At 45.3% G+C, this 20,833-nt stretch overlaps 1 protein-coding gene across 1 annotated transcript in view; it reads left to right on the plus strand.

Moving 5' to 3' along the window:
- LOC119167623 (epoxide hydrolase 4) overlaps positions 1 to 20,833 on the plus strand; it is a 73,648-nt gene that overhangs the window by 16,737 nt on the left and 36,078 nt on the right. Inside the window, exons 3-4 of the mRNA XM_037419128.2 lie at positions 12,436 to 12,563; positions 16,600 to 16,712. Coding sequence (XP_037275025.2) covers positions 12,436 to 12,563; positions 16,600 to 16,712 — 241 coding nt within the window. The remainder of the gene's footprint in view (positions 1 to 12,435; positions 12,564 to 16,599; positions 16,713 to 20,833) is intronic.

Below are 20,833 nucleotides of genomic sequence, written 5' to 3' on the forward strand. Positions count from 1 at the left end.
CACTACTGCGCCACACCAACATGTGGTTGGTTGTGTGTTAAAGTTAAATAGTTAGTTGGCATACAAACTTACCGTTCAACTTCAGTTATGTTTGTCGTGTACACGACATAGACGAGTTTGCACCTGCTACTGAAAATTGCACATTTATTAAACACAAGCAACTGCTGCCTGTAACGATTGCCACTGTGTTAATGACACCAGTGCTATTTTTTTACAATTCACGAATACAAGGAAAAAAAACGCAAGTGAACTGGGGAGCAGCAACAAATTACCGGCGGGGTCTGCCAAGTTTAATATCCGTTTCGCACTCGTTCTAAAGGGCGACATCTGCTCACACTTTATGACGCTTCTAGGCTAATTCTATAGATACGCCCGCCTAATTTATTTGATTGAGTTTTGGGATGCTTTTCGCGCAATGTAGAGGGTGGTCGTGCCAGCGCAATGCTGTAGCTCTTTTGATAAAGCAAGAACTACATAACGGCTTGGTGAAAACTAATGCAGTGTGCCGGAAACATTACGCTACCATATTGGTTCCCCAATCATACGAATTGCCACGTCTGAGTTCTCGCACAAAAGCTAGAGAAGTGGTGGCGAGTGCGACCGGCGGCTGTCAATGAGAAGAGACGTACATTCTCTGGGAGTGCTTGAATCACGTCGCATCGATGTTTGTTGCTTCTTGAGCGGACAGCATGCACAATGAAAAATGCTTCATTTAGGTTAATTTATGCCATGGCTGCGCTGTATTGTCATTCTTAATCGTCGAAATCGTGTATTCTGAAACCCGGAAGCACAGATAACACAATTGTACAGGCTCGGTCGGTACGCCTAAAGTTTGGTGGAAATCATGGTGGTAGAACATGTAGTGTACAGACCCCAGCTTGGTACACTATATAAATTGCCCGTCATTAAAGCCCACCCATCAACTGCTTCTTGCTTCCCAGCATTATCGCAATGGTGGGCAGAGCTCTCAGCTTGGTACACCTTGTGGCCCATTATAACAAGCAGCACCCATCATCTGCTTTCTGCTTTCCAGCATTATCTCAATGGTGGAAAGAGTTTCTCAGCTGGGTACACCGTGTGGCCCACCATAATAAGCACCACCCACCATATGCTTAGGGCTGCCCAGCATTATCGAAATGGTGGGCAGAGTGTCCCATTATTGCCAACTATCTAGCCTCTGCTTTCCACCATCATTTCCACTTTACCCATAATCTGTACACCATACCACCAAGTATGTCCCGGCATATCCACCATATTTTCCACTACGTTCCACGATATCCATCATAACTTCCACCATGCCCACTATTATTTCCCCTACGCCCACCATGTTTTCTAGTATTTTTTTGCGATAGCTGTCTCCCCCTAAACCACTTGCCTTCTCTGGGAATCCAGTTAGTTACTCTTAATGACCAGCAGTTATCCTGTCTACGCGCTACATGCCCGGCCCATGTCCATTTGCTCTTCTTTATTTCAACTATGATATCCTTAACCCCCGTTTGTTCCCTAATCCACTCTGCTCTCTTCTTGTCTCTTAAGGTTACACCTACCATTTTTCTTTCCATTGCTCGCTGCGTCGTCCTCAATTTAACCTGAACCCACTTTGTAAGTCTCCAGGTTTCTGCTTCTTAGCAAAGTACCGGCAAGATACAGCTGTTATACGCCTTCCTCTTGAGGGCTAGTGGCAATCTACCTGCCACAACTTGAGAGTGCTTGCCAAATGTGCTCCACCCCATTCTTATTCTTCTAGTCACTTCAATCTCGTGGTTCGGCTCCGCGGTTATTACCTGCCCTAAGTAGACATACTCTCTTACAACTTGACGTGCACTATTACCTATCTCAAAGCGCTGCTCTTTTCCGAGGTTGTTGTACATTGCTTTCCTTTTCCGCAGAATGAAGTTAGGACACACCTTTCTGCTCTCTTTGTCCAACTCCGTAATCATGAGTTGCAATTCGTCCCCTGAGTTACTCAGCAATCCAATGTCATCGGCGAAGCGCAGGTTACTAAGGTACTCTCCATTAACTCTTATCCCTAACTGTTGCCATTCTAGGCTTCTGAAAACCTCCTGTAAGCGCGCGGTAAATAGCATTGGGGAGATTGTGTCCCCCTGTCTTACACCCTTCTTGATTGGTATTCTGTTGCTTTCTTTATGAAGCACTATGGTAGCAGTTGATCGCCTGTAGATTTCTTCCAGAATGTTTATATATACTTCATCTACGCCCTGATTCCGCAGTGTCTGCATGACGGCTGATATTTCTACTGAATGAAACGCCTTCTCGTAATCTATGAAGGCTATGTATAGTGGTTGGTTATATTCTAAGCATTTCTCTATGACCTGATTGATAGTATGACTGTGGTCGATTGTTGAGTAGCCGGTTCTAAATCCTGCTTGTTCCTTTGGTTGATTGAATTCTAATGTTTCCTTCACTCTGTTAGCAATTACCTTTGTAAATAGCTTGTATACTACAGAGAGCAAGCTGATTGGCCTGTAATTCTTCAAGTCCTTGTCATCTCCTTTCTTATGTATTAAGATGATGTTAGCGTTCTTCCAAGACTCTGGTACCCTTCCCGTCAGGAGACACCTCGTAAACAGGGCGGCTAGGTTTTCTAACACAATCTGTCCTCCATCTTTCAGCAGGTCTGATGTTACCAGATCTTCACGAGCAGCTTTGCCTCTTTGCATGCTTTCCAAAGCTTTTCTGACGTCTTCTATCATTACTGGTGGGGTCTCATCAGGGTTACTGCTAGTTCTTATAGTACTAAAATCGTGGTTGTTCCGGCTACTGTACAGATTTCTGTAAAATTCCACCGCTATTTTAACTATCTTATCCATATTGGTAGTTATTTTGCCTTCTTTGTCCCTTTGTGCATACATCTGAATTTTGCCTATTCCAAGTTTCTTCTTCACTGCTTTGACGCTTCCTTCGTTTTTCAGAGCGTGTTCAATTCTCTCCATGTTATACCTTCTTACATCGCATACCTTACGCCTAATAATGAACTTCGAAAGCTCTGGCAGTTCTATTTTGTCTGTTTTACTTGAGACTTTTATGATTTGATGTTTCTTAACGAGATTCTTTGCTTCATGGGAAAGCTTGCCATTGTCCTGTCTAACTACCCTGCCTCCAACTTCCACTGCACACTCCGTAATCATACTAACATTATTATTCATTGTATCTACGGTAAGGTTGGTTTCCTCATTGAGAGCCGAGTACCTGTTTTGAAGCGAGACTGAATTCCTGTACTTTCCCTCTCAGTGCTAGCTCATTGATTGGCTTCTTGCGTATCAGTTTCTGTCGTTCCTTCTCCAAGTCTACGCGAATTTGAGACCGTACCATTATATGGTCACTGAATCGTACCTTGCCAACCAATTTCACATCCTGCACGATGCCTGGGTGTGCACCCATTATAAAGTCTACTTCGTTCCTATTTTCGCCCTTAGGGCTCCTCCATGTTCACTTGAGGCTTCCTTTTTTTGCGGTACCCCATCACATGCGCATCCGTATCTCTTACTTAGTCAGAGTCTCAGACACCGCAAGCATAAGGAGACAGCTGGTGGCTGGGAACATAATTGTTTGTTGCCTCGTGCAAGATTTTTTTTTCTACCTTACTCTAGAAAGGTGGAAGACAGAAAAATGGGAATGGCCAACTGCTATTACTTAAGAGATTGACAGAAACAAAAAGGAAGAGGGGGTAGAATTACCACCATGGCAGGGTGCTATTTGGTACAGTATCAAAGCCAAGCACAACTTCTATGTGTTGCTCAGCCTTTACCTCTCCATGCAACATAAAAGTTCAAGCAGAACTTTGATGGAACCAACGACGTTCGTCATTAGTTAATTCTTCATCCCTTCTCGCCAATAATTTACCAGGAACATGAATGCTTCTTGCATACCTTTATTACCTCTAGATGACTCGTGCTACCACTGACATTAGCATTTTGTGTTGCGTGGTTACATTCTTGTTTGCCCCGCAGGGGCGCCTGCGCAAGCAGGCGTTTGGTGTGTGGCGACACCACGGACCCGAGCTAACGGGGGGGCTTCGACTCCCTCCCACGCCTAGCCGTGCGTGGCTTTGCCGTGTCCGGTGAAAAGGGGATCCTGGGAGTTGAGCTAATGCTGGGTGATTGGACCTTTAAGGCCCCCCAGCGGCGGCAACACACCCCTTTGGCCCCGGCTTCACGTAGACGGCAGCCCTGGGCTGACCTACCCAGGGGAAATCGGCAGTCGCCTTTTCCTATCACTCTCTTCACATCTTCGTCTTTATCTCTCTCTTTTTATCGGTCCTGTCATCTTATCTTTTCCGTTTACTTCCGAATTTCCTGGCGGCGAGGGTTAACCTTGTGCAGTTACCCAACCTTGGGTAGTTATATTCGGTTATAGCGGCGATGCATGGCTGGCGTCTCCAAGTGTTCACTAGTCAACCTCGTAGCGTCCCCTTGTTGGGCTCGGTGGTGGGTGGCCACCATCGCCGCCGAACTTTATAGTATATTTATGGCAAAAGCTTTTCCCCTCCTTCCTGATCGCTCCCTAAAAAGGTGGCGCACCGATGATACTTTCCTACTTAACACACCAAAGCCGAAATTGCCAAAGTACCATGTAATCCACAGTCAAAACGAAAACAAGACAGTCCGAGCCATTTCACCTTTCCACGTTTCCAAAACTCTCACAGAAGCAATAGGCCAAGGTTATAAAGTGACAAAGATGGGAAGTGGCGATCTTCTTTTGGAGGTTCGTGACAAAGCTCAGTATGAAAAGCTGTCTAAGCTTCTAGCCTTCAGGGAAACCCCTGTTTCGGTGGGCTCACACAGGTCCATGAACACTGTCCGTGGCGTAATTTCTGATGATGATCTTACTGAGCTTTCTGAAAGTGAGCTGCTCGAAGGTTGGCAGGACCAGAACGTGGTCAAAGTCCAACAAATAACAATAAGGCGCAACAAAAAACTGACCCCTACAAAACACGTAATAACTTCTTTCGGAACAAGTAACCTACCAGAATCAATCGAAACCGGCTATTGTAAGCTTCGTGTAAGACCATACATTCCCAACCCTCGTCGATGTTTCAAGTGCCAACGTTTCGGTCATGGATCGCAGAGTTGCAGAGGGCGTGCCACTTGCGCAAAGTGCGCATCCATTCAACACTTATCGGACAACTGCACCTCAGAAACAACTCATTGTTCGAACTGTGAAGGAGATCACACTGCCTACTCACGATCATGCCCCGCATGGAAAAAAGAGAAACAAATAGTAGAACTCAAGGTTAAATTCAATGTCACATTCCAAGAAGCACGCCAACGTTTTGCAATACACAACCCATCTTATCCCTCCTTTGCAGAAGTGACGCGCCGGGGCGCCGCGCCACATGCCTCGGCACCCGCGAATGTCACACAGTGTGTGGCCGCGGTCGTGCCGCCAGCGCCCCCAGCTGGAGCAGCCTGTACTGCTCCGCCACCTGACAAACAGGGCTGGCAGACCCCGGTGTCTGCCGAACCTGGGACCACTGCAGGCGCAGTTAGGTCCAAAAGTTCAGTGAATGTGCCTGCCCAGCAGGCACCATCCACCACCTCACAAGAGGTGATGGATATCAGATCCACTCCTCCGGCGCCTCAGACGCCGAAGGATAGGCGCAACTCCTTGGAGCGCGCCAAAAAAGAAAAACCTCGAATCACGCGGCCCTCAAAAGGCCCTGTTAACTAACTCAACACCTCTGTACACACAGCAGCACACTACATTAAAATGACACAACTTCTAGAGTGGAACGTCAGAGGACTGTTTAGAAACCTCGACGATATCCATGAACTTTTACACAAACATACACCTAGGGTGCTGTGCGTACAAGAGACACACCTGAAACCGAAACATACCAACTTTTTACGTCACTACGTTATCTTTCGGAAAGACCGGAATGATGCCATTGTGCCATCCGGTGGTGTTGCCATTATAGTCAATCAAGGAATTGCATGCACACACCTAACACTACAAACATCCCTTGAGGCGGTGGCTGTTGGAGCAGTTCTATTGAATAAGCTCGTCACCATCTGCTCTCTCTACATACCTCCACAACACCGTCTCGAAAAGCATGAATTCGAGTCCCTCATAGACGAACTTCCAGAACCTTATATTCTCCTGGGAGATTTCAATGCACATAGCAATCTGTGGGGTGACTCTCGCTGCGATGCTCGAGGTCGCCTGATTGAACAGCTTCTTTTTTCTTGCGGTGCATGCCTGCTGAATCGGAAAGAGCCAACATATTACAACATCGCTAACAATACGTACGCAGCAATAGACCTCAGCATAATATCCCCATCACCCCTGCCTCTACTTAAATGGGAAGTCATTATTGATCCATATGGTAGTGACCATTTTCCTATCGTTATCAGCACATATAACCAAAACATGTCCTGCACAAGTTCCCAAATGGCTCACCGACAAAGCAGATTGGGAAAAGTTTCAAAAAATGACTTTATTATCTTGGACTGACATGGCGGCATTGAGCATGGAGGATGCTGTATGCTACTTTACAACTTTCCTGGTTGATGCAGCAACAAAATGTATTCCCCAAACATGTGTACCGTCAAGCAAACGACGACTACCATGGTAGAATAATGAGTACCGTGAGGCTCGGAAAAAACAAAATAAGGCATGGAGGTTGCTTAGAGACTCGCCCACAGCCGAGAGTCTTGTACACTTTAAGAACGTCAAGTCGCAAGCAAGGAGAACGCGCCGAGGGGCGAGAAGAGAAAGTTGGCACAAATTTGTATCGGGCATTAACTCATACACAGATGAGTCGAGAGTCTGCAGCATGGTTGGTAAGATGGCAGGACGAGGAGCACATTCGCTTCCTCTAGTGAACACACAAGGGGAGAGTTTGGAAGACCAGGCAAACACTCTCGGAGCGCAATTGGAACAGGTCTCCAGCTCAACACACTATAGTGAAGTGTTCCGACGATACAAAACCGCAATAGAAAAACTGAGATTAGAGCGCAAGCCCAGAACACATGAGGCATACAACGAACCTTTCTGTTTGGCTGAACTGCAGGCCTCACTTGCCGGCTGCAATAAATCTGCCCCAGGCCCGGACCGTGTGGCATATGAAATGTTAAAACACCTGCCCACTGCAACCCAGAAAGCTCTCTTCTCTCTGTATCACGCGATATGGTCTTCTGGCGAGCTACCCTCAGCCTGGAAGGAAGCTATCATTATCCCAATCCTAAAACAAGGCAAGGACCCGGCCTCAGTTTCCAGCTACAGGCCAATAGCATTAACCAGCTCTATTTTCAAAGTCTTTAAAAAATTATTAACAGGCGCCTGATGCACTTTCTTGAAATTAGTGGCCTACTTGACCCATACCAGTGTGGGTTTTGAGAGGCTCGGTCCACCACTGACCACCTTGTCCGTATCGAAGCACAAATTCGCGACGCTTTTGTTCATAAGCAATTTTTTCTTTCTTTGTTCCTCGATATGAAAAAGGCTTATGACACTGCATGGCGCTGCGGCATATTGCGAGACCTCTCACATTTAGGTGTGCGGGGTAGAATGCTGACAGTTATCGAAAGCTACCTGTCCAACCGTACATTCCGTGTCCAAGTTGGCACTGTCTTATCTCGAGTATTTGTCCAAGAAACAGGAATGCCACAAGGAGGTGTATTGAGCTGCACACTTTTCATAGTTAAAATGAATTCCTTGCACCTGTCTCTCCCACGAAATATTTTTTACTGCATATATGTCGATGATGTGCAGATTGGTTACAAATCGTGCAACATCTCAATGTGCCAATGTCAAGTTCAACTAGGGTTGAACAAGGTATCTCAATGGGCAAACGAGAATGGTTTTATACTCAACGCGCAAAAGAGCACTTGTGTCCTTTCAGCCGAAAGAGGGGCCTCCATCCTGACCCCGACATTGACCTGCATGGTCAACCTTTGTCAGTGAAGACCGAGCACAAGTTTCTTGGTCTCATATTAGACACTAAGCTAACCTTCACCCCACACATCAAGTATTTAAGGGACAGGTGCTTAAAAACAATGAACATTTTGAAAGTGTTGTCACACACTACATGGGGTAGTGACAGGAAATGTTTAATTAACTTATATAAAAGCCTCGTACGCACATGCCTAGATTACGGTGCTATAATCTATCAGTCGGCAACACCATCAGCCTTGAAAATTCTCGACCCTGTCCACCATCTAGGCATTCGCCTCTATACGGGTGCTTTCCGCACCAGCCCTGTGGAGAGCCTGTACGTGGATTCGAATGAATGGTCGCTCCACCTACAAAGTTGTTCCTTGTCCTTTCTGTATTTTTTGAAGGTGAAGGTAGACAAGAAACATCCCTCCCATTTCACAATTAATGATTTGTCTTGTTCTGGCTTGTTCGAGAACCGTACTTCGTTTAGGCAGCCCTACGCGCTGCGTGTAAGGAGCCTGGCCGAAAAAACAGGTGTGCCTCTTCTTGAACCCAGTTTGATGGCTCCTGCAACATATCTGCCACCGTGGCAGTGGCAGCTTATAGACTGTGATGTTTCTTTTGTTGATGTCACAAAACACGCACCACTTGCACACATGCATACATACTTTTTAGAACTACAACATAAATACACATGCCCTGAGTTCTTTGCTGATGCGTCAAAGTCAAACACTTCTGTGTCATATGCAGCGGTAGGCCAATCCTTTACCGAGTACGGCGTTCTTCATCCTAATGCAAGCATCTTCACAGGAGAAGCTTACGCAATACTGGCGGTCGTAAAACACATTAAACAGATAAAATTACAAAAGGCGGTAATATACACAGACTCCCTAAGCGTGGTCAAAGCCCTGAAAACTCCTAAAAACACAAGAACCCCGTGCTGATGTCACTCTACTCACTTCTGTGCACACTCTAAGCATCAAAACAGCATGTCGTTGTCTGCTGGGTTCCAGGGCACCGTGAAATACAAGAAAACGTTTTGGCCGACAATCTGGCTGCTTGCGCCAATCTCACTACTGCCAATGCATGTACATCAGTCCCTGCACTTGACCTAAAACCTTTTATAAAACGAAAGCTCAGGGGGTATTGGCAGAGCATGTGGGATAAACACACAGATAATAAACTCCATGCTATTAAGCCGCAACTAGGTTATTGGCCGCCACTATCAAAATCACGACACACAGAAGTAATACTAACAAGGATTAGAACAGGACACACACATTCTACACATTCATTTCTTCTGTCTACCGGTGATCCACCATATTGTGAGAGATGTGGAGAGCCCCTTACGGTTCTCCACATTCTCGTCCAGTGCAATGAGCTAGATGCTCTAAGAAAAAAGCACTTTTTACTGCCTTACCGACAGCAGCTCCCTCTACATCCTGGGATGTTCATCGGTAGGGATGCGCTTTTTAAACTGCAAACACTTTTTACGTTTTTAAAAGATGTGGGAAGCTTTCACCCGATATTTCGAGGTCATCCGTAGCACGACCTCTATAGATTGGTCGTGGCTGCGGTGACTACATCTTCATCATGGTTTTATTATCATGACATTTTGCCATCAGCTATCACCACACATATGTCACCCCACTGTCATGATTTTATTACTTTCATGTTTTAACCCGCGTTAGAGCGAGGAATTTTAAGGCCCTTTACAGCCACGCTCAGTATCATTGTTCATACCTGTAGTCAATTGAAATGGCGCTCTTTGGCCATCAATTGGCTCTTGCGCCACTAAAAACTACTCATCATCATCAACATTCTTGTTTGGACTGAGCAATTTGGACTGAGTTTGTCTGTGTTTTACCATAGCCTGTGTTTCCTACTTGTGAGCTGGTTTTTTCTACTTTGCGACGACGATTATTATGCCAGGGAAATGGAGTAGCCAGCGCCACACATTGGTACAAACTTCTACTTATTATAGGTATTAAAGAACAAAACAAACGCCTCAAGCGAGATTCAACGCAGTGGATATGTCAGCATGTTTTACTCTTATCATTCCGACGAAATTTCGGGACGGCCCACAAAGGAAGCGTAGAAGCAATGCTGGAACTAAACGAAAAAAAAAAAGATCGAATTTAATTCAGCGCCTCCTTCAAGACTGAGGAATTGAGCTGTCAAACAAATGCATTCATTCTCCATCCTGAAAAAAAGAGAGTTTGCCACTTCCGCCTTGGACGCCATTACGAACCACCCAGCTACAGCATGAGACAGGCGTAAACGAAAAATGCATACATAGGTAACAGTAACAGGGACTTACATGGCACTTCGCAGGAAAATTAAAATACTTAATTTAAATATAAAAGTGTATAAATGTATAAAATTGTATAAATTTAAAACACATAAAGTACATAATAAAGAGAGAGAAAAAGTGTACTGTTGAGGGCTAGTTTTCAAAGAAAACGTGCCCTGATATGTACACTTTTTTGCTCCATTGATAGCGAGGGTCTCGTTCTGCAAGACTGCGTGCCTTAAGACAATACACACGGGATTATTGGTCAACTGCCTGCTAGTAATATGACCGCGTGTTACGTTACACCAAACAGGCTGAGAAAGCGCGTTCTACACTCATCGTCATGGCTATTGCGCTGATGCTGACGCTACCACGTTGAATGCAGATGTATACCTCATAAAGTGCACGGGGGGACAGCCGCCGTGGTAGGTCAGTTGGTAGAGCATCGAACGGGTTATTGGAAGGTCGCAGGTTTGGTCCCAGCCCCCAAAAGCTATCTTTTGGTACCCTTTGATTTCTTCACAATTACATTTCAAGGAGTTCTAATAACGTCTCCTAAACAGTCCTTGATTGATTTCGTTAATTGATCTCGGCATGATTGATCTCGTTAGGTTAGGTACGTTAAAAACAAAACATAAACAGTTCCATGCAACGTGGGGATCAGTCTGTCATATGTCTGCTGAGGTTTTGCAAAAAAAAAAAAAGAACCAATTTTAACCAGTGTGAAAGGAACACAAGCTGTGGGTGTTATGTTACTTTCTGTGATTTTCAGTCGGATGTTTTGTGATTTTGTGTGGATGCCCGTGTGTAGGTCTTTCGTGGAGTAGAAATGAACGTATAATGGCATCGTGACTCATACATTGCACCATTTTTCTCTCCTCCCTGGGCCATCCCTTGTCAATATACCCCCCGCCCCTCCCCTCCCCAACACGATACTCACAAGGCCTTGGGTTTGAGTTCACCGCCGATAAAAAAAAAACACGTTTCGGTTTACTTCAGCCGCGCTTTCTCATTTTCACTGGGCGGCTACTGGTTTGTCCGTGACAAAGGCAGCACAGGCCATTTATTGGTGCATCTGAAATAAAGACGAATCCAGCCACTCATTAGCGGGGGCGTTATCATGACTTCTTTGTTTTTACTGGCAAGAAAGCCCCTCTCTAGCATAAGTAATATTAATATGTGTTCACAGTACTTTCATTCACTATTCCTAATTCGTGATAGGAGGTGGACTACAAGCACTGTAGTGAAGAGTGTGGGTGCTGAGACAGATCTGGGGGGGGGGGGGGTTCGATCGCCTTTACCGACCCTCTAGATCCGACGCTGAACTGGAAACGGAAGTACGGCTACCCTCGACACTCATCTGTCATCCGGCTTATCGCTGCGCTGTTAAAAGAAGAAACGGTAGTGGGAGAGGAAACAGAACCGATAGTCGACATGAATGTTCCTCAATCTTTTTGATAACCATTAATTGATGAAGACAAATCAAATTCACTACTATAGATTACTATTGCTCACTAAAGAGCAGAGACGGCATATTAGTAGTACACCGATTTCATCTCCACGGTAACAGTTACACCACCAAACAACAATGTCATTACTCATGCAAACAAAGTACGGATGCCAGGTCTTACAATATCAAATACCCCGGCTATTGAACACTGTCAGGAATGACACAGACTTTTAACGGGCCCCGTTTTAAACAATATGCAAAAAGCCCTCTTTCACATTCTACGATAATTTATCAAGAACATTTTATACACCATTTATACATGCCTTTTTTCACCGTTTTTCTGGCTCGAGTTTTAACCTTCATTATGTAATGCATTGAGGTACAATTGAAAGATGTGTTTTTTTCATGAAGTGTTTTGCATGATATGTTTCTTTTCTTGAAGTGTTTTGATGATACTTTTATTTTACACAAATTCTTTTATTGTATCGGTTTATTAGGTGTTTTCGTATACGTCTTTGTTGTCTGGAGGTATTTGCACGATGTGAAACTGTATTTGCTCTGTTTGCCTTTATTCGTGTACAAGCTGATGCTTTAATGCTTTACATGCATCAAAACCGTTTGTATTCATGCCGAATGCTCAAAGGACTAAGAGCCTCTCTCAGGCCACATGGCTTTCAGCTCTTGCTGCTCTTTCTGTAAAACGAAAGAATTAATAAATGAAAGAAAGAAAGAAAAAAGTTAGGAGTCCGACTTTTGGTGCATGTGGGCTTTCCTTCATTTTCCCCCTCGACAGAATGGCATGACGCTGCACTATGTTTCTGCCGGAAGCCGACACAACTCATTGGTGATTTTGCTCCATGGTTTTCCCGACATTTGGTACACGTGGCACAAGCAGATACTCGAGCTCAAGAAAAAATACTGGTAACTATATATGTCTTTTCTTCCGGCAACGTTTCCTTTATTCACGGTTAAATCAAAGCAAGATTTATCACACCGAACGGCAACCAGGGCATTAAACTTGTAAAAGACAAGCGTTTTGCAAACTGCACATATATATGCTAAGTATATCAGCATAGTTGTTGCGTTTAGGGCGGAGAAGAAAATAGCGACTTTCTAGAGACAAGTGCCATCACTGCCAGAAAATCTCAGAATGCCCAGGGGCACTGAAAATCGAGTCCAGTATGTATAGCAGGAAAGGCGTATATTTTAACTCCTGCCCACCATGGTGGCATTGGCGACTCATAATAGAAGTTTTATGTTATAAACGACATTTACTTCTGCAATCTAGCAGGAAGTAAGATGCAGCTTTGGGGGAGGGTGTAGAACAAGAAGGAAATACAACTGCGGTGTTGATGGGCACTCTACTCGGACGATGTCGACTCCTTTCCTCTCTCTTTCGCCTGTCGCTTACATTTCACACCCCACCCCCAAGACACTCTTATATTCGAAACTCAACAAGACGCTCCGTGCGGTGGCAGCACTAGTAAAAAAGAACAAGCATGGTTGTGCCTAATGGGCCTAACGCGGCACTTTTGCTTGGCGCTGTGCTGATGTTTTTTTTTTATTTTAGCGTCGGATTGCATTGCTTCGTCGAAGGTGAAAGGGTGCCGGTTGCGGACCACCTCATTCTTATCGGCGTAGAGTGTTTCACTGGCGAAACAGCGGAAATAGTTCCACTGTGCGCGAAAACGTCGAGCCTTTTCGGCAAACCACATCAGATTTACTTCAAATTGAAGAACCTGTCTAGTGAGCCCGAGGTTGAAAAGGGCAACTGCTTATGTGTAGCGGGCCTTTCCGAAAGGTGCTATAGCACTTTTGCGTTTCGTTGCGACGATGGTACAGGCAAGGCCTTAACAGTTTCCGAGGTAACTATACGCTGTGACTCGTGCTGCCGCTTGCATGTGTCCTATTGAATTCCGCGTAAAAAGCTGAATACAGATGCCACTCACTTAATTACATAACGGTGATATCTCTAGACAAGTGTATATTGAGCTAGGTCAATTCATAGTTTTGATTGTAACAAGAGAGCTCCTTTCTTTTCGTTCACCGACCAATGTTATTACGTTTCTAATAAATAAAGTCACGTGCTTCCGAACACTCGCTTGTTTGAATTGGCAGTAGTTGCATTCAAAGCAGATATATGCATGACAACTGCACACGCTACGAATGCACGAACATGATATACCCAGGGTGTTCCATGTAACTTTAGCCAGAGTTTAAAAATATGCCGACACACATAATTACGACGCGACGAAATGCATGTTGTTCACCGTTGTCTGGAGTTATTCAGAATATGTTGTATTCTCAAATATTGTTTATTACATCTGTTTAATTAACAAGCTTTTGAAAGAACGAACATGAATAAAAAATTTCAAGTTGTACACCGGTTTGCGAAACGTTCAAATAGATGGTTTGGAACTTTGTATCTGTCAGGTATCAGTGTTTTTCTGCTAATTACAAATGCCTGCGAAATACAAAAATATCACGTGGCAAACCGGCTCGCTCGTCAGTGAGCACGATGATTCTAGTGCTCCCTAACGTTCCGCTTGTGAACGACACGCTTCCCTCACACCGGTTCATGACAGCGATAAGCAGTCACAGCGGTTATTGTTTTTGTGGCCGATAGTAAAATGTCTTCATCGTAAAGCCACCATCGTTGCGGTCCTGCCGAGACAGCTAATGGGGCAAATGCTATGGTCGCTCGTACGCGGAACGTTAGCGAGCAGTAGAATCATTGTGCGCACTGGCGCAAGAGTGGGTTGTTCACGTGTTATATTTTTGAATTTCGTGCGCATTGGTAATTAGTTGAAAAACACTAACACTTAAGAGATATATAAAGTTCAAAAGTATCTATTCGGACGTCTTGCAAACCGATCTACGACTTTCTCATTCAAATTTTCATTCATCTTCGTTCCTTCAACAGTTACCTAATTGAACAGATTTATTTAAACAATATTTGAGAACACAATAAATAGTCTAACTTCAGGCAACAATGAGCAACATGCATTTGGTCGCGCCGTATATTACGTGTTCCGGCATATATTTCAACTCTGGCTAAAGCTACAAGAGACACCCTGTATACACACGCGCCCGCTACGCACGCGCGACCTTTTCGCGTGCGTGTGTGTGCCTGTATATACACACATGCGAAATCAAAATTGTTTGGTAGGAAGAATTACAGCAGCTAAACTTGAAAATTGATAGCGCTACAACTTGTGCAGAAAAATATAAGCATATGCCAAAATTAAAGTAACACAGTTAACACACCGAAATTTCTGAAGCGCTTGTTTTAAACGAAATACTACTTCCCGCTTCGGAAAGACCGAATGTTGATAAGAATGCACTCTCTAAGTATATAGTGTACTCACCCTGGACAACTAAGTCATCGCGAGCGAACTGATTGGGACAAACTACGGTAGTGTCCGTCACATTCTTTCAAATGCGTAAGTTTTTGATTTTCGCCGTTCCCCGTCGCGCGTCATCTGCATCCTTCGAGAAGTGATTCAAGAATGCGTTCATTGCGATCTTTGCACAGCAATGCCACACATTGCGGCACAATGTAATGGTCTGTCGACTTTGCTTTCGTCTTCTTCGGGCTCGCGCGTGCGGCATGGAGAAAATAAAGAAACTATGCGACTGCTGCTCAGCGAGCAGCGTGGTAACATATCCCCTTTGGAGGCTGACCTTGTTAGGGCCGTTTCTAGGCGTGGCCGTTAGGTAGCAAGCGCTCACCTGGAGGTCCCTAATGGTTCATTAGGGGTTGCAGATTTTAACTTTTCTTAACCTGACACAACTACCTTTCTCATAGGTTGGCAAAAGAACTAGAGCTCACTCAGACTGACTGAACAAACTTATTTTTCTCTGAGGGCTCATTCTCACACCAACCAAACTTTTCTTCAAGCCAGCTCACTCAGGCTCAGACCCAATAAACTCGGACTAATATTACTGAGTGTGACTCACTGAGACGCACTTCTTGACCTAAGCCGGGGTAAGTCATTAGCGTTCGAGCACGAGTCCGTTAGCGTAAAATTTATTATTAAGATTCTGCTTTCAACGGCTTGTAACACCCATATCTCAGACGATAGGTGCTCTACAATGCTCATTTTGATCTTGTTTCTTCCAGTACGAATAATCAGTGGTTTTAATTCAGTAAGAATGTTTTTTTTATCAAACACGCATATCACACTAGATATTTTTGTAAGAAAGTTGTCGTGAAAGAACTTGCGGGGAGCTCCGGAGAAAAGTAAAGGCTGTCTAACTCTCATTGTTGTAGAACGAGGTGGCACATGAACGGTATTGCGTTGGATTATGCGTGAATAGACTTAAATAGAGGCATCAGCGGACATTAGGCTGATAATTATGTTAAATAGGAGTTAGTAGGACCACAGGTAGACAATAAAAGGTGGAGCTCATTCAGACTCAATAAATAAATACATTTTGCACCTTGGGCTAACTCGGGTTCCGACTTACCGAAATTTACCTTACCCGGACTCACTTGTGCTGAGACTCGCTACAACTTTCCGAAACTGGACGCACTACAGCTAAAGCTCACCAAAATATTGCTCACAAAAAGTCACTCAGACTCAAGACTCGCGACCCAATCTGAGTCTCAGTGAGCCGAATCACGAGTGGATCTGCTGACCCACGATCCTTCGCGACGGGAGTGGCGTATGTGCTCTATTTACGTAACTAGCACGTCAACGATGCCATGCCGGTCCCAAAGGTGCTGACATGGACGTTCAACTAGCAGCTGCGCTCTTATTTCACCTGCCCCCGGCTTCATATTATCGAAGCCAAAGCAGCTGCAGAGACGTAGAGACCAGTGCTTGCTAATAACATTAGGTCAGTTCGCCATGTCGACTGATTGCATTGCTCAGTTAAAACAACGCTCTTTTGAACCTACTATTTTGTGTTTACTTAATTTGTGCGAGTATGCTTCGTCAATTCCCTGCTGCAGGGTCGTCGCTCCAGACATGCGGGGGTACGGTCAGTCTTCAAGGCCATCCAGTGCTGAGGAGTACCAGTTGTGCTACCTGGTCGAAGATATCAGCGGCCTCATACATTCGTTGGGTAAGCAGAAAGAGCGAAAATAGGTAAGCTAGAATTACGAAATTTAAAAGACGGGGCGTGCATATGCAGTCGCAACAGCGCAGCTGGGACCACACAGACAGTGTCCGAGTTCACGCGCCCTGTCTTTTAAAATCAATTCATATTAACTAGCCTATCGTTTTATTATTCGAAAAGAAAATATGATTGTTCGACCTAAATAAGCATAGGAGTTCCCTAATTGAGTAAAATATTTGTTGCGACGACGCAGCGAGGGATGGAAAGGAAAACGGTTCATGTAGTTCTATGAGACAAGAAGAGAGCAGACTAGACAAAGGAACTAACCTGGGTTAAGGATTTCATACTTGAAATGAAGAAGAAGAAATACACATAGGCTGGGCACGAAGGGGAGACACAAACTTAGGTGGGTCGATGGCATTAAAAGTTGCGAGGTATAACGTGGCGGCAGAAAGCACAAGCCCAGGTTGGTTGGCGGATCATGGAAGAGACCTTTTCTCTTCAGTTGGAGTACTCAGGCTAATGACGACGATGAATATTTGTTGTGGTTTGGTGTTCGAGAACCACCATATAAATATGAGAGACGCTGTAGTGTAGGACTCCACAAGTTTTAACCACCCGGTGTTCTTTATATGACCTAAAGATAAGCGCCCGGGCCTCAAGTATTTTCACTTGCACCGAAAAACGCAGCCGCTGCGGCCGGAATTCGATCCCGCGACCAGCCCGTCAGCAGTCAAGTGCCTTAGCCACTAGATCACCGTCACGGCAGCCATCCCTTAGAGGGTGTTTGAATGGAAATGGCATGTGTTTTCAACCGTAAAGAGCTTTGCCTCTGGTGGCTTTACTTCATAAGAGCTTAGAGTTCTAGGACACTACTTTACTCCACTTCCAGTTCGCGCTCTGTGCATGTGACTGTATGGCAGACAGAAAAACAACGTAACATGAATAGTAATGAAAAGCGGAAACAGGAATTCGAACAAATTAAAGCGAACGAAAAAAAGAAGAACAGATTGGCATCAATGACGACCCAACCAGGCTCACTTTTTCTGTATATAAATGTTAGCAAAATCCTGTCACTGCCTGCTCTCACCATTTGTACCCATGGTAGCGAGTGTTTAGCCCAATATATTTGGCCAAGTGGCGTCATGTGTAACGGGGCTCTGAAGAACTGGCAGGGGCACAAGATACCCGGTTTCAGTCTCGCTATGCACAGTAGCCCCAAAGCTATTTCTTTGTAACCCTGAACCGATCGGCGACCAATGTTTAAGACTCTCTGGAGTCACTGCAGCCAATTTACCGCCGCTAAACTAACACTGAAGCGTTAACGCAAAAGATGGGTATAGTATTATATACAGTTCTTCGTCCACATAAAGAAAGCTGACAAAAGTTGCCCAAGGTTTGTAGTTTGTAAAGATCAGTTGCAGACGCGTCGGCGAATACCGCGGGCTTCGTTGTCGCCTATGACTGGTCGCAGCTGCAAGAAAGCATTGCGAAGAGCTCTCGAAGAGTTATCTGCGCTTCGGAAAAGCTGTAAGGCCGTTGCACGTGCTGGCAGTTACTCTTTCCCATGTCGTCTTTGCGTGGGCACGTTGATTTTTTTCAAGAATGAGGTGCAAACTGCAGGCTATGGTATCAATCAACTAATGTGGTTGTGATATGCGCATCGTGGCCTAGTAACTCGCCCACGGATTTCATGTACAAGTGTAGCGCAGCATACGAGGATGATTCTTCACACGTAAAACAGGGCGTTCGAAATGGACGGCGTGTAGGCTCCCCCGAGGTCCAGACTCCGGCATATAACGCTGAAAACCTGTCCCCGAGATTAGACGAAAAAAATTCACACACACACACACACACACACACACACACACACACACACACACACACACACACACACACACACACACACACACACACACACACACACACACACACACACACACACACACACACACACACACACACAGACATATATATATATATATATATATATATATATATATATATATATATATATATATATATAATGTAAGATGGCATCCAGTACCCTCAAGACTCTTCTTTATTGTCTCGAGTATGTGCTTCACAACCTAAACTGGAGTGGTGATGATGAGTATGTACAGATGAAAAGATGGAACGAGTGATGATGCTCACACTTATTTTCCCCGCGCACTTGAGCGGCCGGCCCGGCCAAGACTTAGGCGGAAAATGTACGACGAACAAAGGGTTTAAGGCGTGAAACGTGAACTACCTCGGATGCACGATAACGACGGTCCGAGGAACTCTCGACGGTAGTGACAAGGTAATTGACAGGAGAGTTTCGTTCACTAACAACGTAAGGTCCGAGAAAGCGTGACTGAAACTTTTGACACAATCCGGGTGTAAGGACAGGCGTCCAAAGTAGTACTTCATCTCCAGGACGGAAGGTGATGTCTCGACGAAAGCTGCCATAGCGTTGCTTGTGGTCTAGTTGACTGGCCTCCGTGTTGAGTTGAGCACATTGCCATGCGTCAGCGAGCCTGGAGACGAAATTTTCTGTCGTAGTCGTGGACGTTTTTGTCGCAACATTGAAGAAAGAGGCGTCAATAGTGAATGTCGGTGCACGACCATAGACGAGGAAGAAACGTGAATACCCGGTGGTTCGTTGAACAGCGGTGTTGTATGCAAATGTTACGAACAGCAAGATTTTGTCCCAATTATTGTGGTTCGGTCCAATGTACATGGATATCATGTCGATTAGAGTCCGGTGAAACCACTCTGTCAGGCCATTTGTCTGCGGGTGGTAAGCGGATGTGATCTTATGAACTGTGCTACACGTTTTTAGAATTTTGTCAAGAATTGTCGACATGAAGGCTTTGCCCCGTTCACTCAACAACGTGCGAGGTGCACCATGACGCAACACAATGGCTTCTAAGATGAAGGTGGCAACGTCTGAGGTGGAGCTTGTGCGTAGAGAAGCGGTATCCACGTATTTATTTATTTATTATTAATTTATTTGTACAATACTGCGAACCTTGAGAGGTCCAAGCAGGAGAGGGATGTACACATGCAGAAGACATGCGTACGGATGCAAGATCGACTTGCAAGATTGTGTCAGGTGGTCGACGGCTGTGACGAGTGTTACGGGAAGTGGTCCGACGAGGTCTATTCAACAACGACAAAAGGTGTATCGGGACAGGGAATGGGTTGTAATAATCCAGCAGGAGCAGAAGTTGGTCGTTTCCGGCGTTGACACAGTGCACAAGAAGCGACATAATTAGCCACAAAGGTAGAAAGACCAGGCCAGGAGAAACGGCTCCTAATGCGGTTGTAGGTTTTCTGCAATCCCACGTGTCCAGCTGATGGGTCATCGTGGAGCACTTCGAGAACTTGTTTTCGCAGTGAACGGGGAAGTACTGGCACCCACCGATGTCCATCCGCATTGTAAGTATAGCGCTGCAGGACACTGTTGTCTAGCTTGAACTGCCGTAGCTGACGACGTAGTCTGGCAATAGGTGGAGAAGGCGAGTCATTCAAGTACACAATGATGCGGTTACAGTATGAGTCGTCACGTTGGCACGCGGCAAAGTGAGCGCTGCTGTTTCAAGATAGTGACCCAGCAACTGCCAGGGGTGATAACATGAGTGCAGAGGAAGCCGCCTGATCACCTGAGGGGCATCGAGGATGCGTGGTTGAAGATGAAAGTGGCAGAGGGCAGCGAGAGAGAGCGTCGGCATCCTGATGCTGTTTGCCAGACCTGTACACAACGTCAAAAGTGTACTTTTGCAAACGCAGTATCCAGCGACCGAGGCGCCCAGACAAATTCTTCAGTGAGGACAACCAGCATAGGGCATGGTGGTCGGTAACCACAGTGAAGTGGCGTCCATACAGATAAGGTCGAAATTTCTGGATGGCCCAAACGACAGCGAGGCATTCCTGCTCTGTTATCGGGTAGTTCTGCTCTGCAGGTGTTAGTGCGCGGCTGGCATACGCAACTACTCGCTCACGTGAAGTGTCGTCGCGCTGGAGGAAGACAGCACCGATTCCGTGGCCGCTGGCATCTGTGTGCAGGAAAGTGGGTGCACTCTCATAGAAGTGACGGAGGACGAGGTCTGAAGTCAAAGCACGTTTGAGGGCTTGGAAAGCAC

The sequence above is a fragment of the Rhipicephalus microplus genome, chromosome 6, assembly GCF_043290135.1.
Source record: "Rhipicephalus microplus isolate Deutch F79 chromosome 6, USDA_Rmic, whole genome shotgun sequence".
NCBI lineage: Eukaryota > Metazoa > Arthropoda > Arachnida > Ixodida > Ixodidae > Rhipicephalus > Rhipicephalus microplus.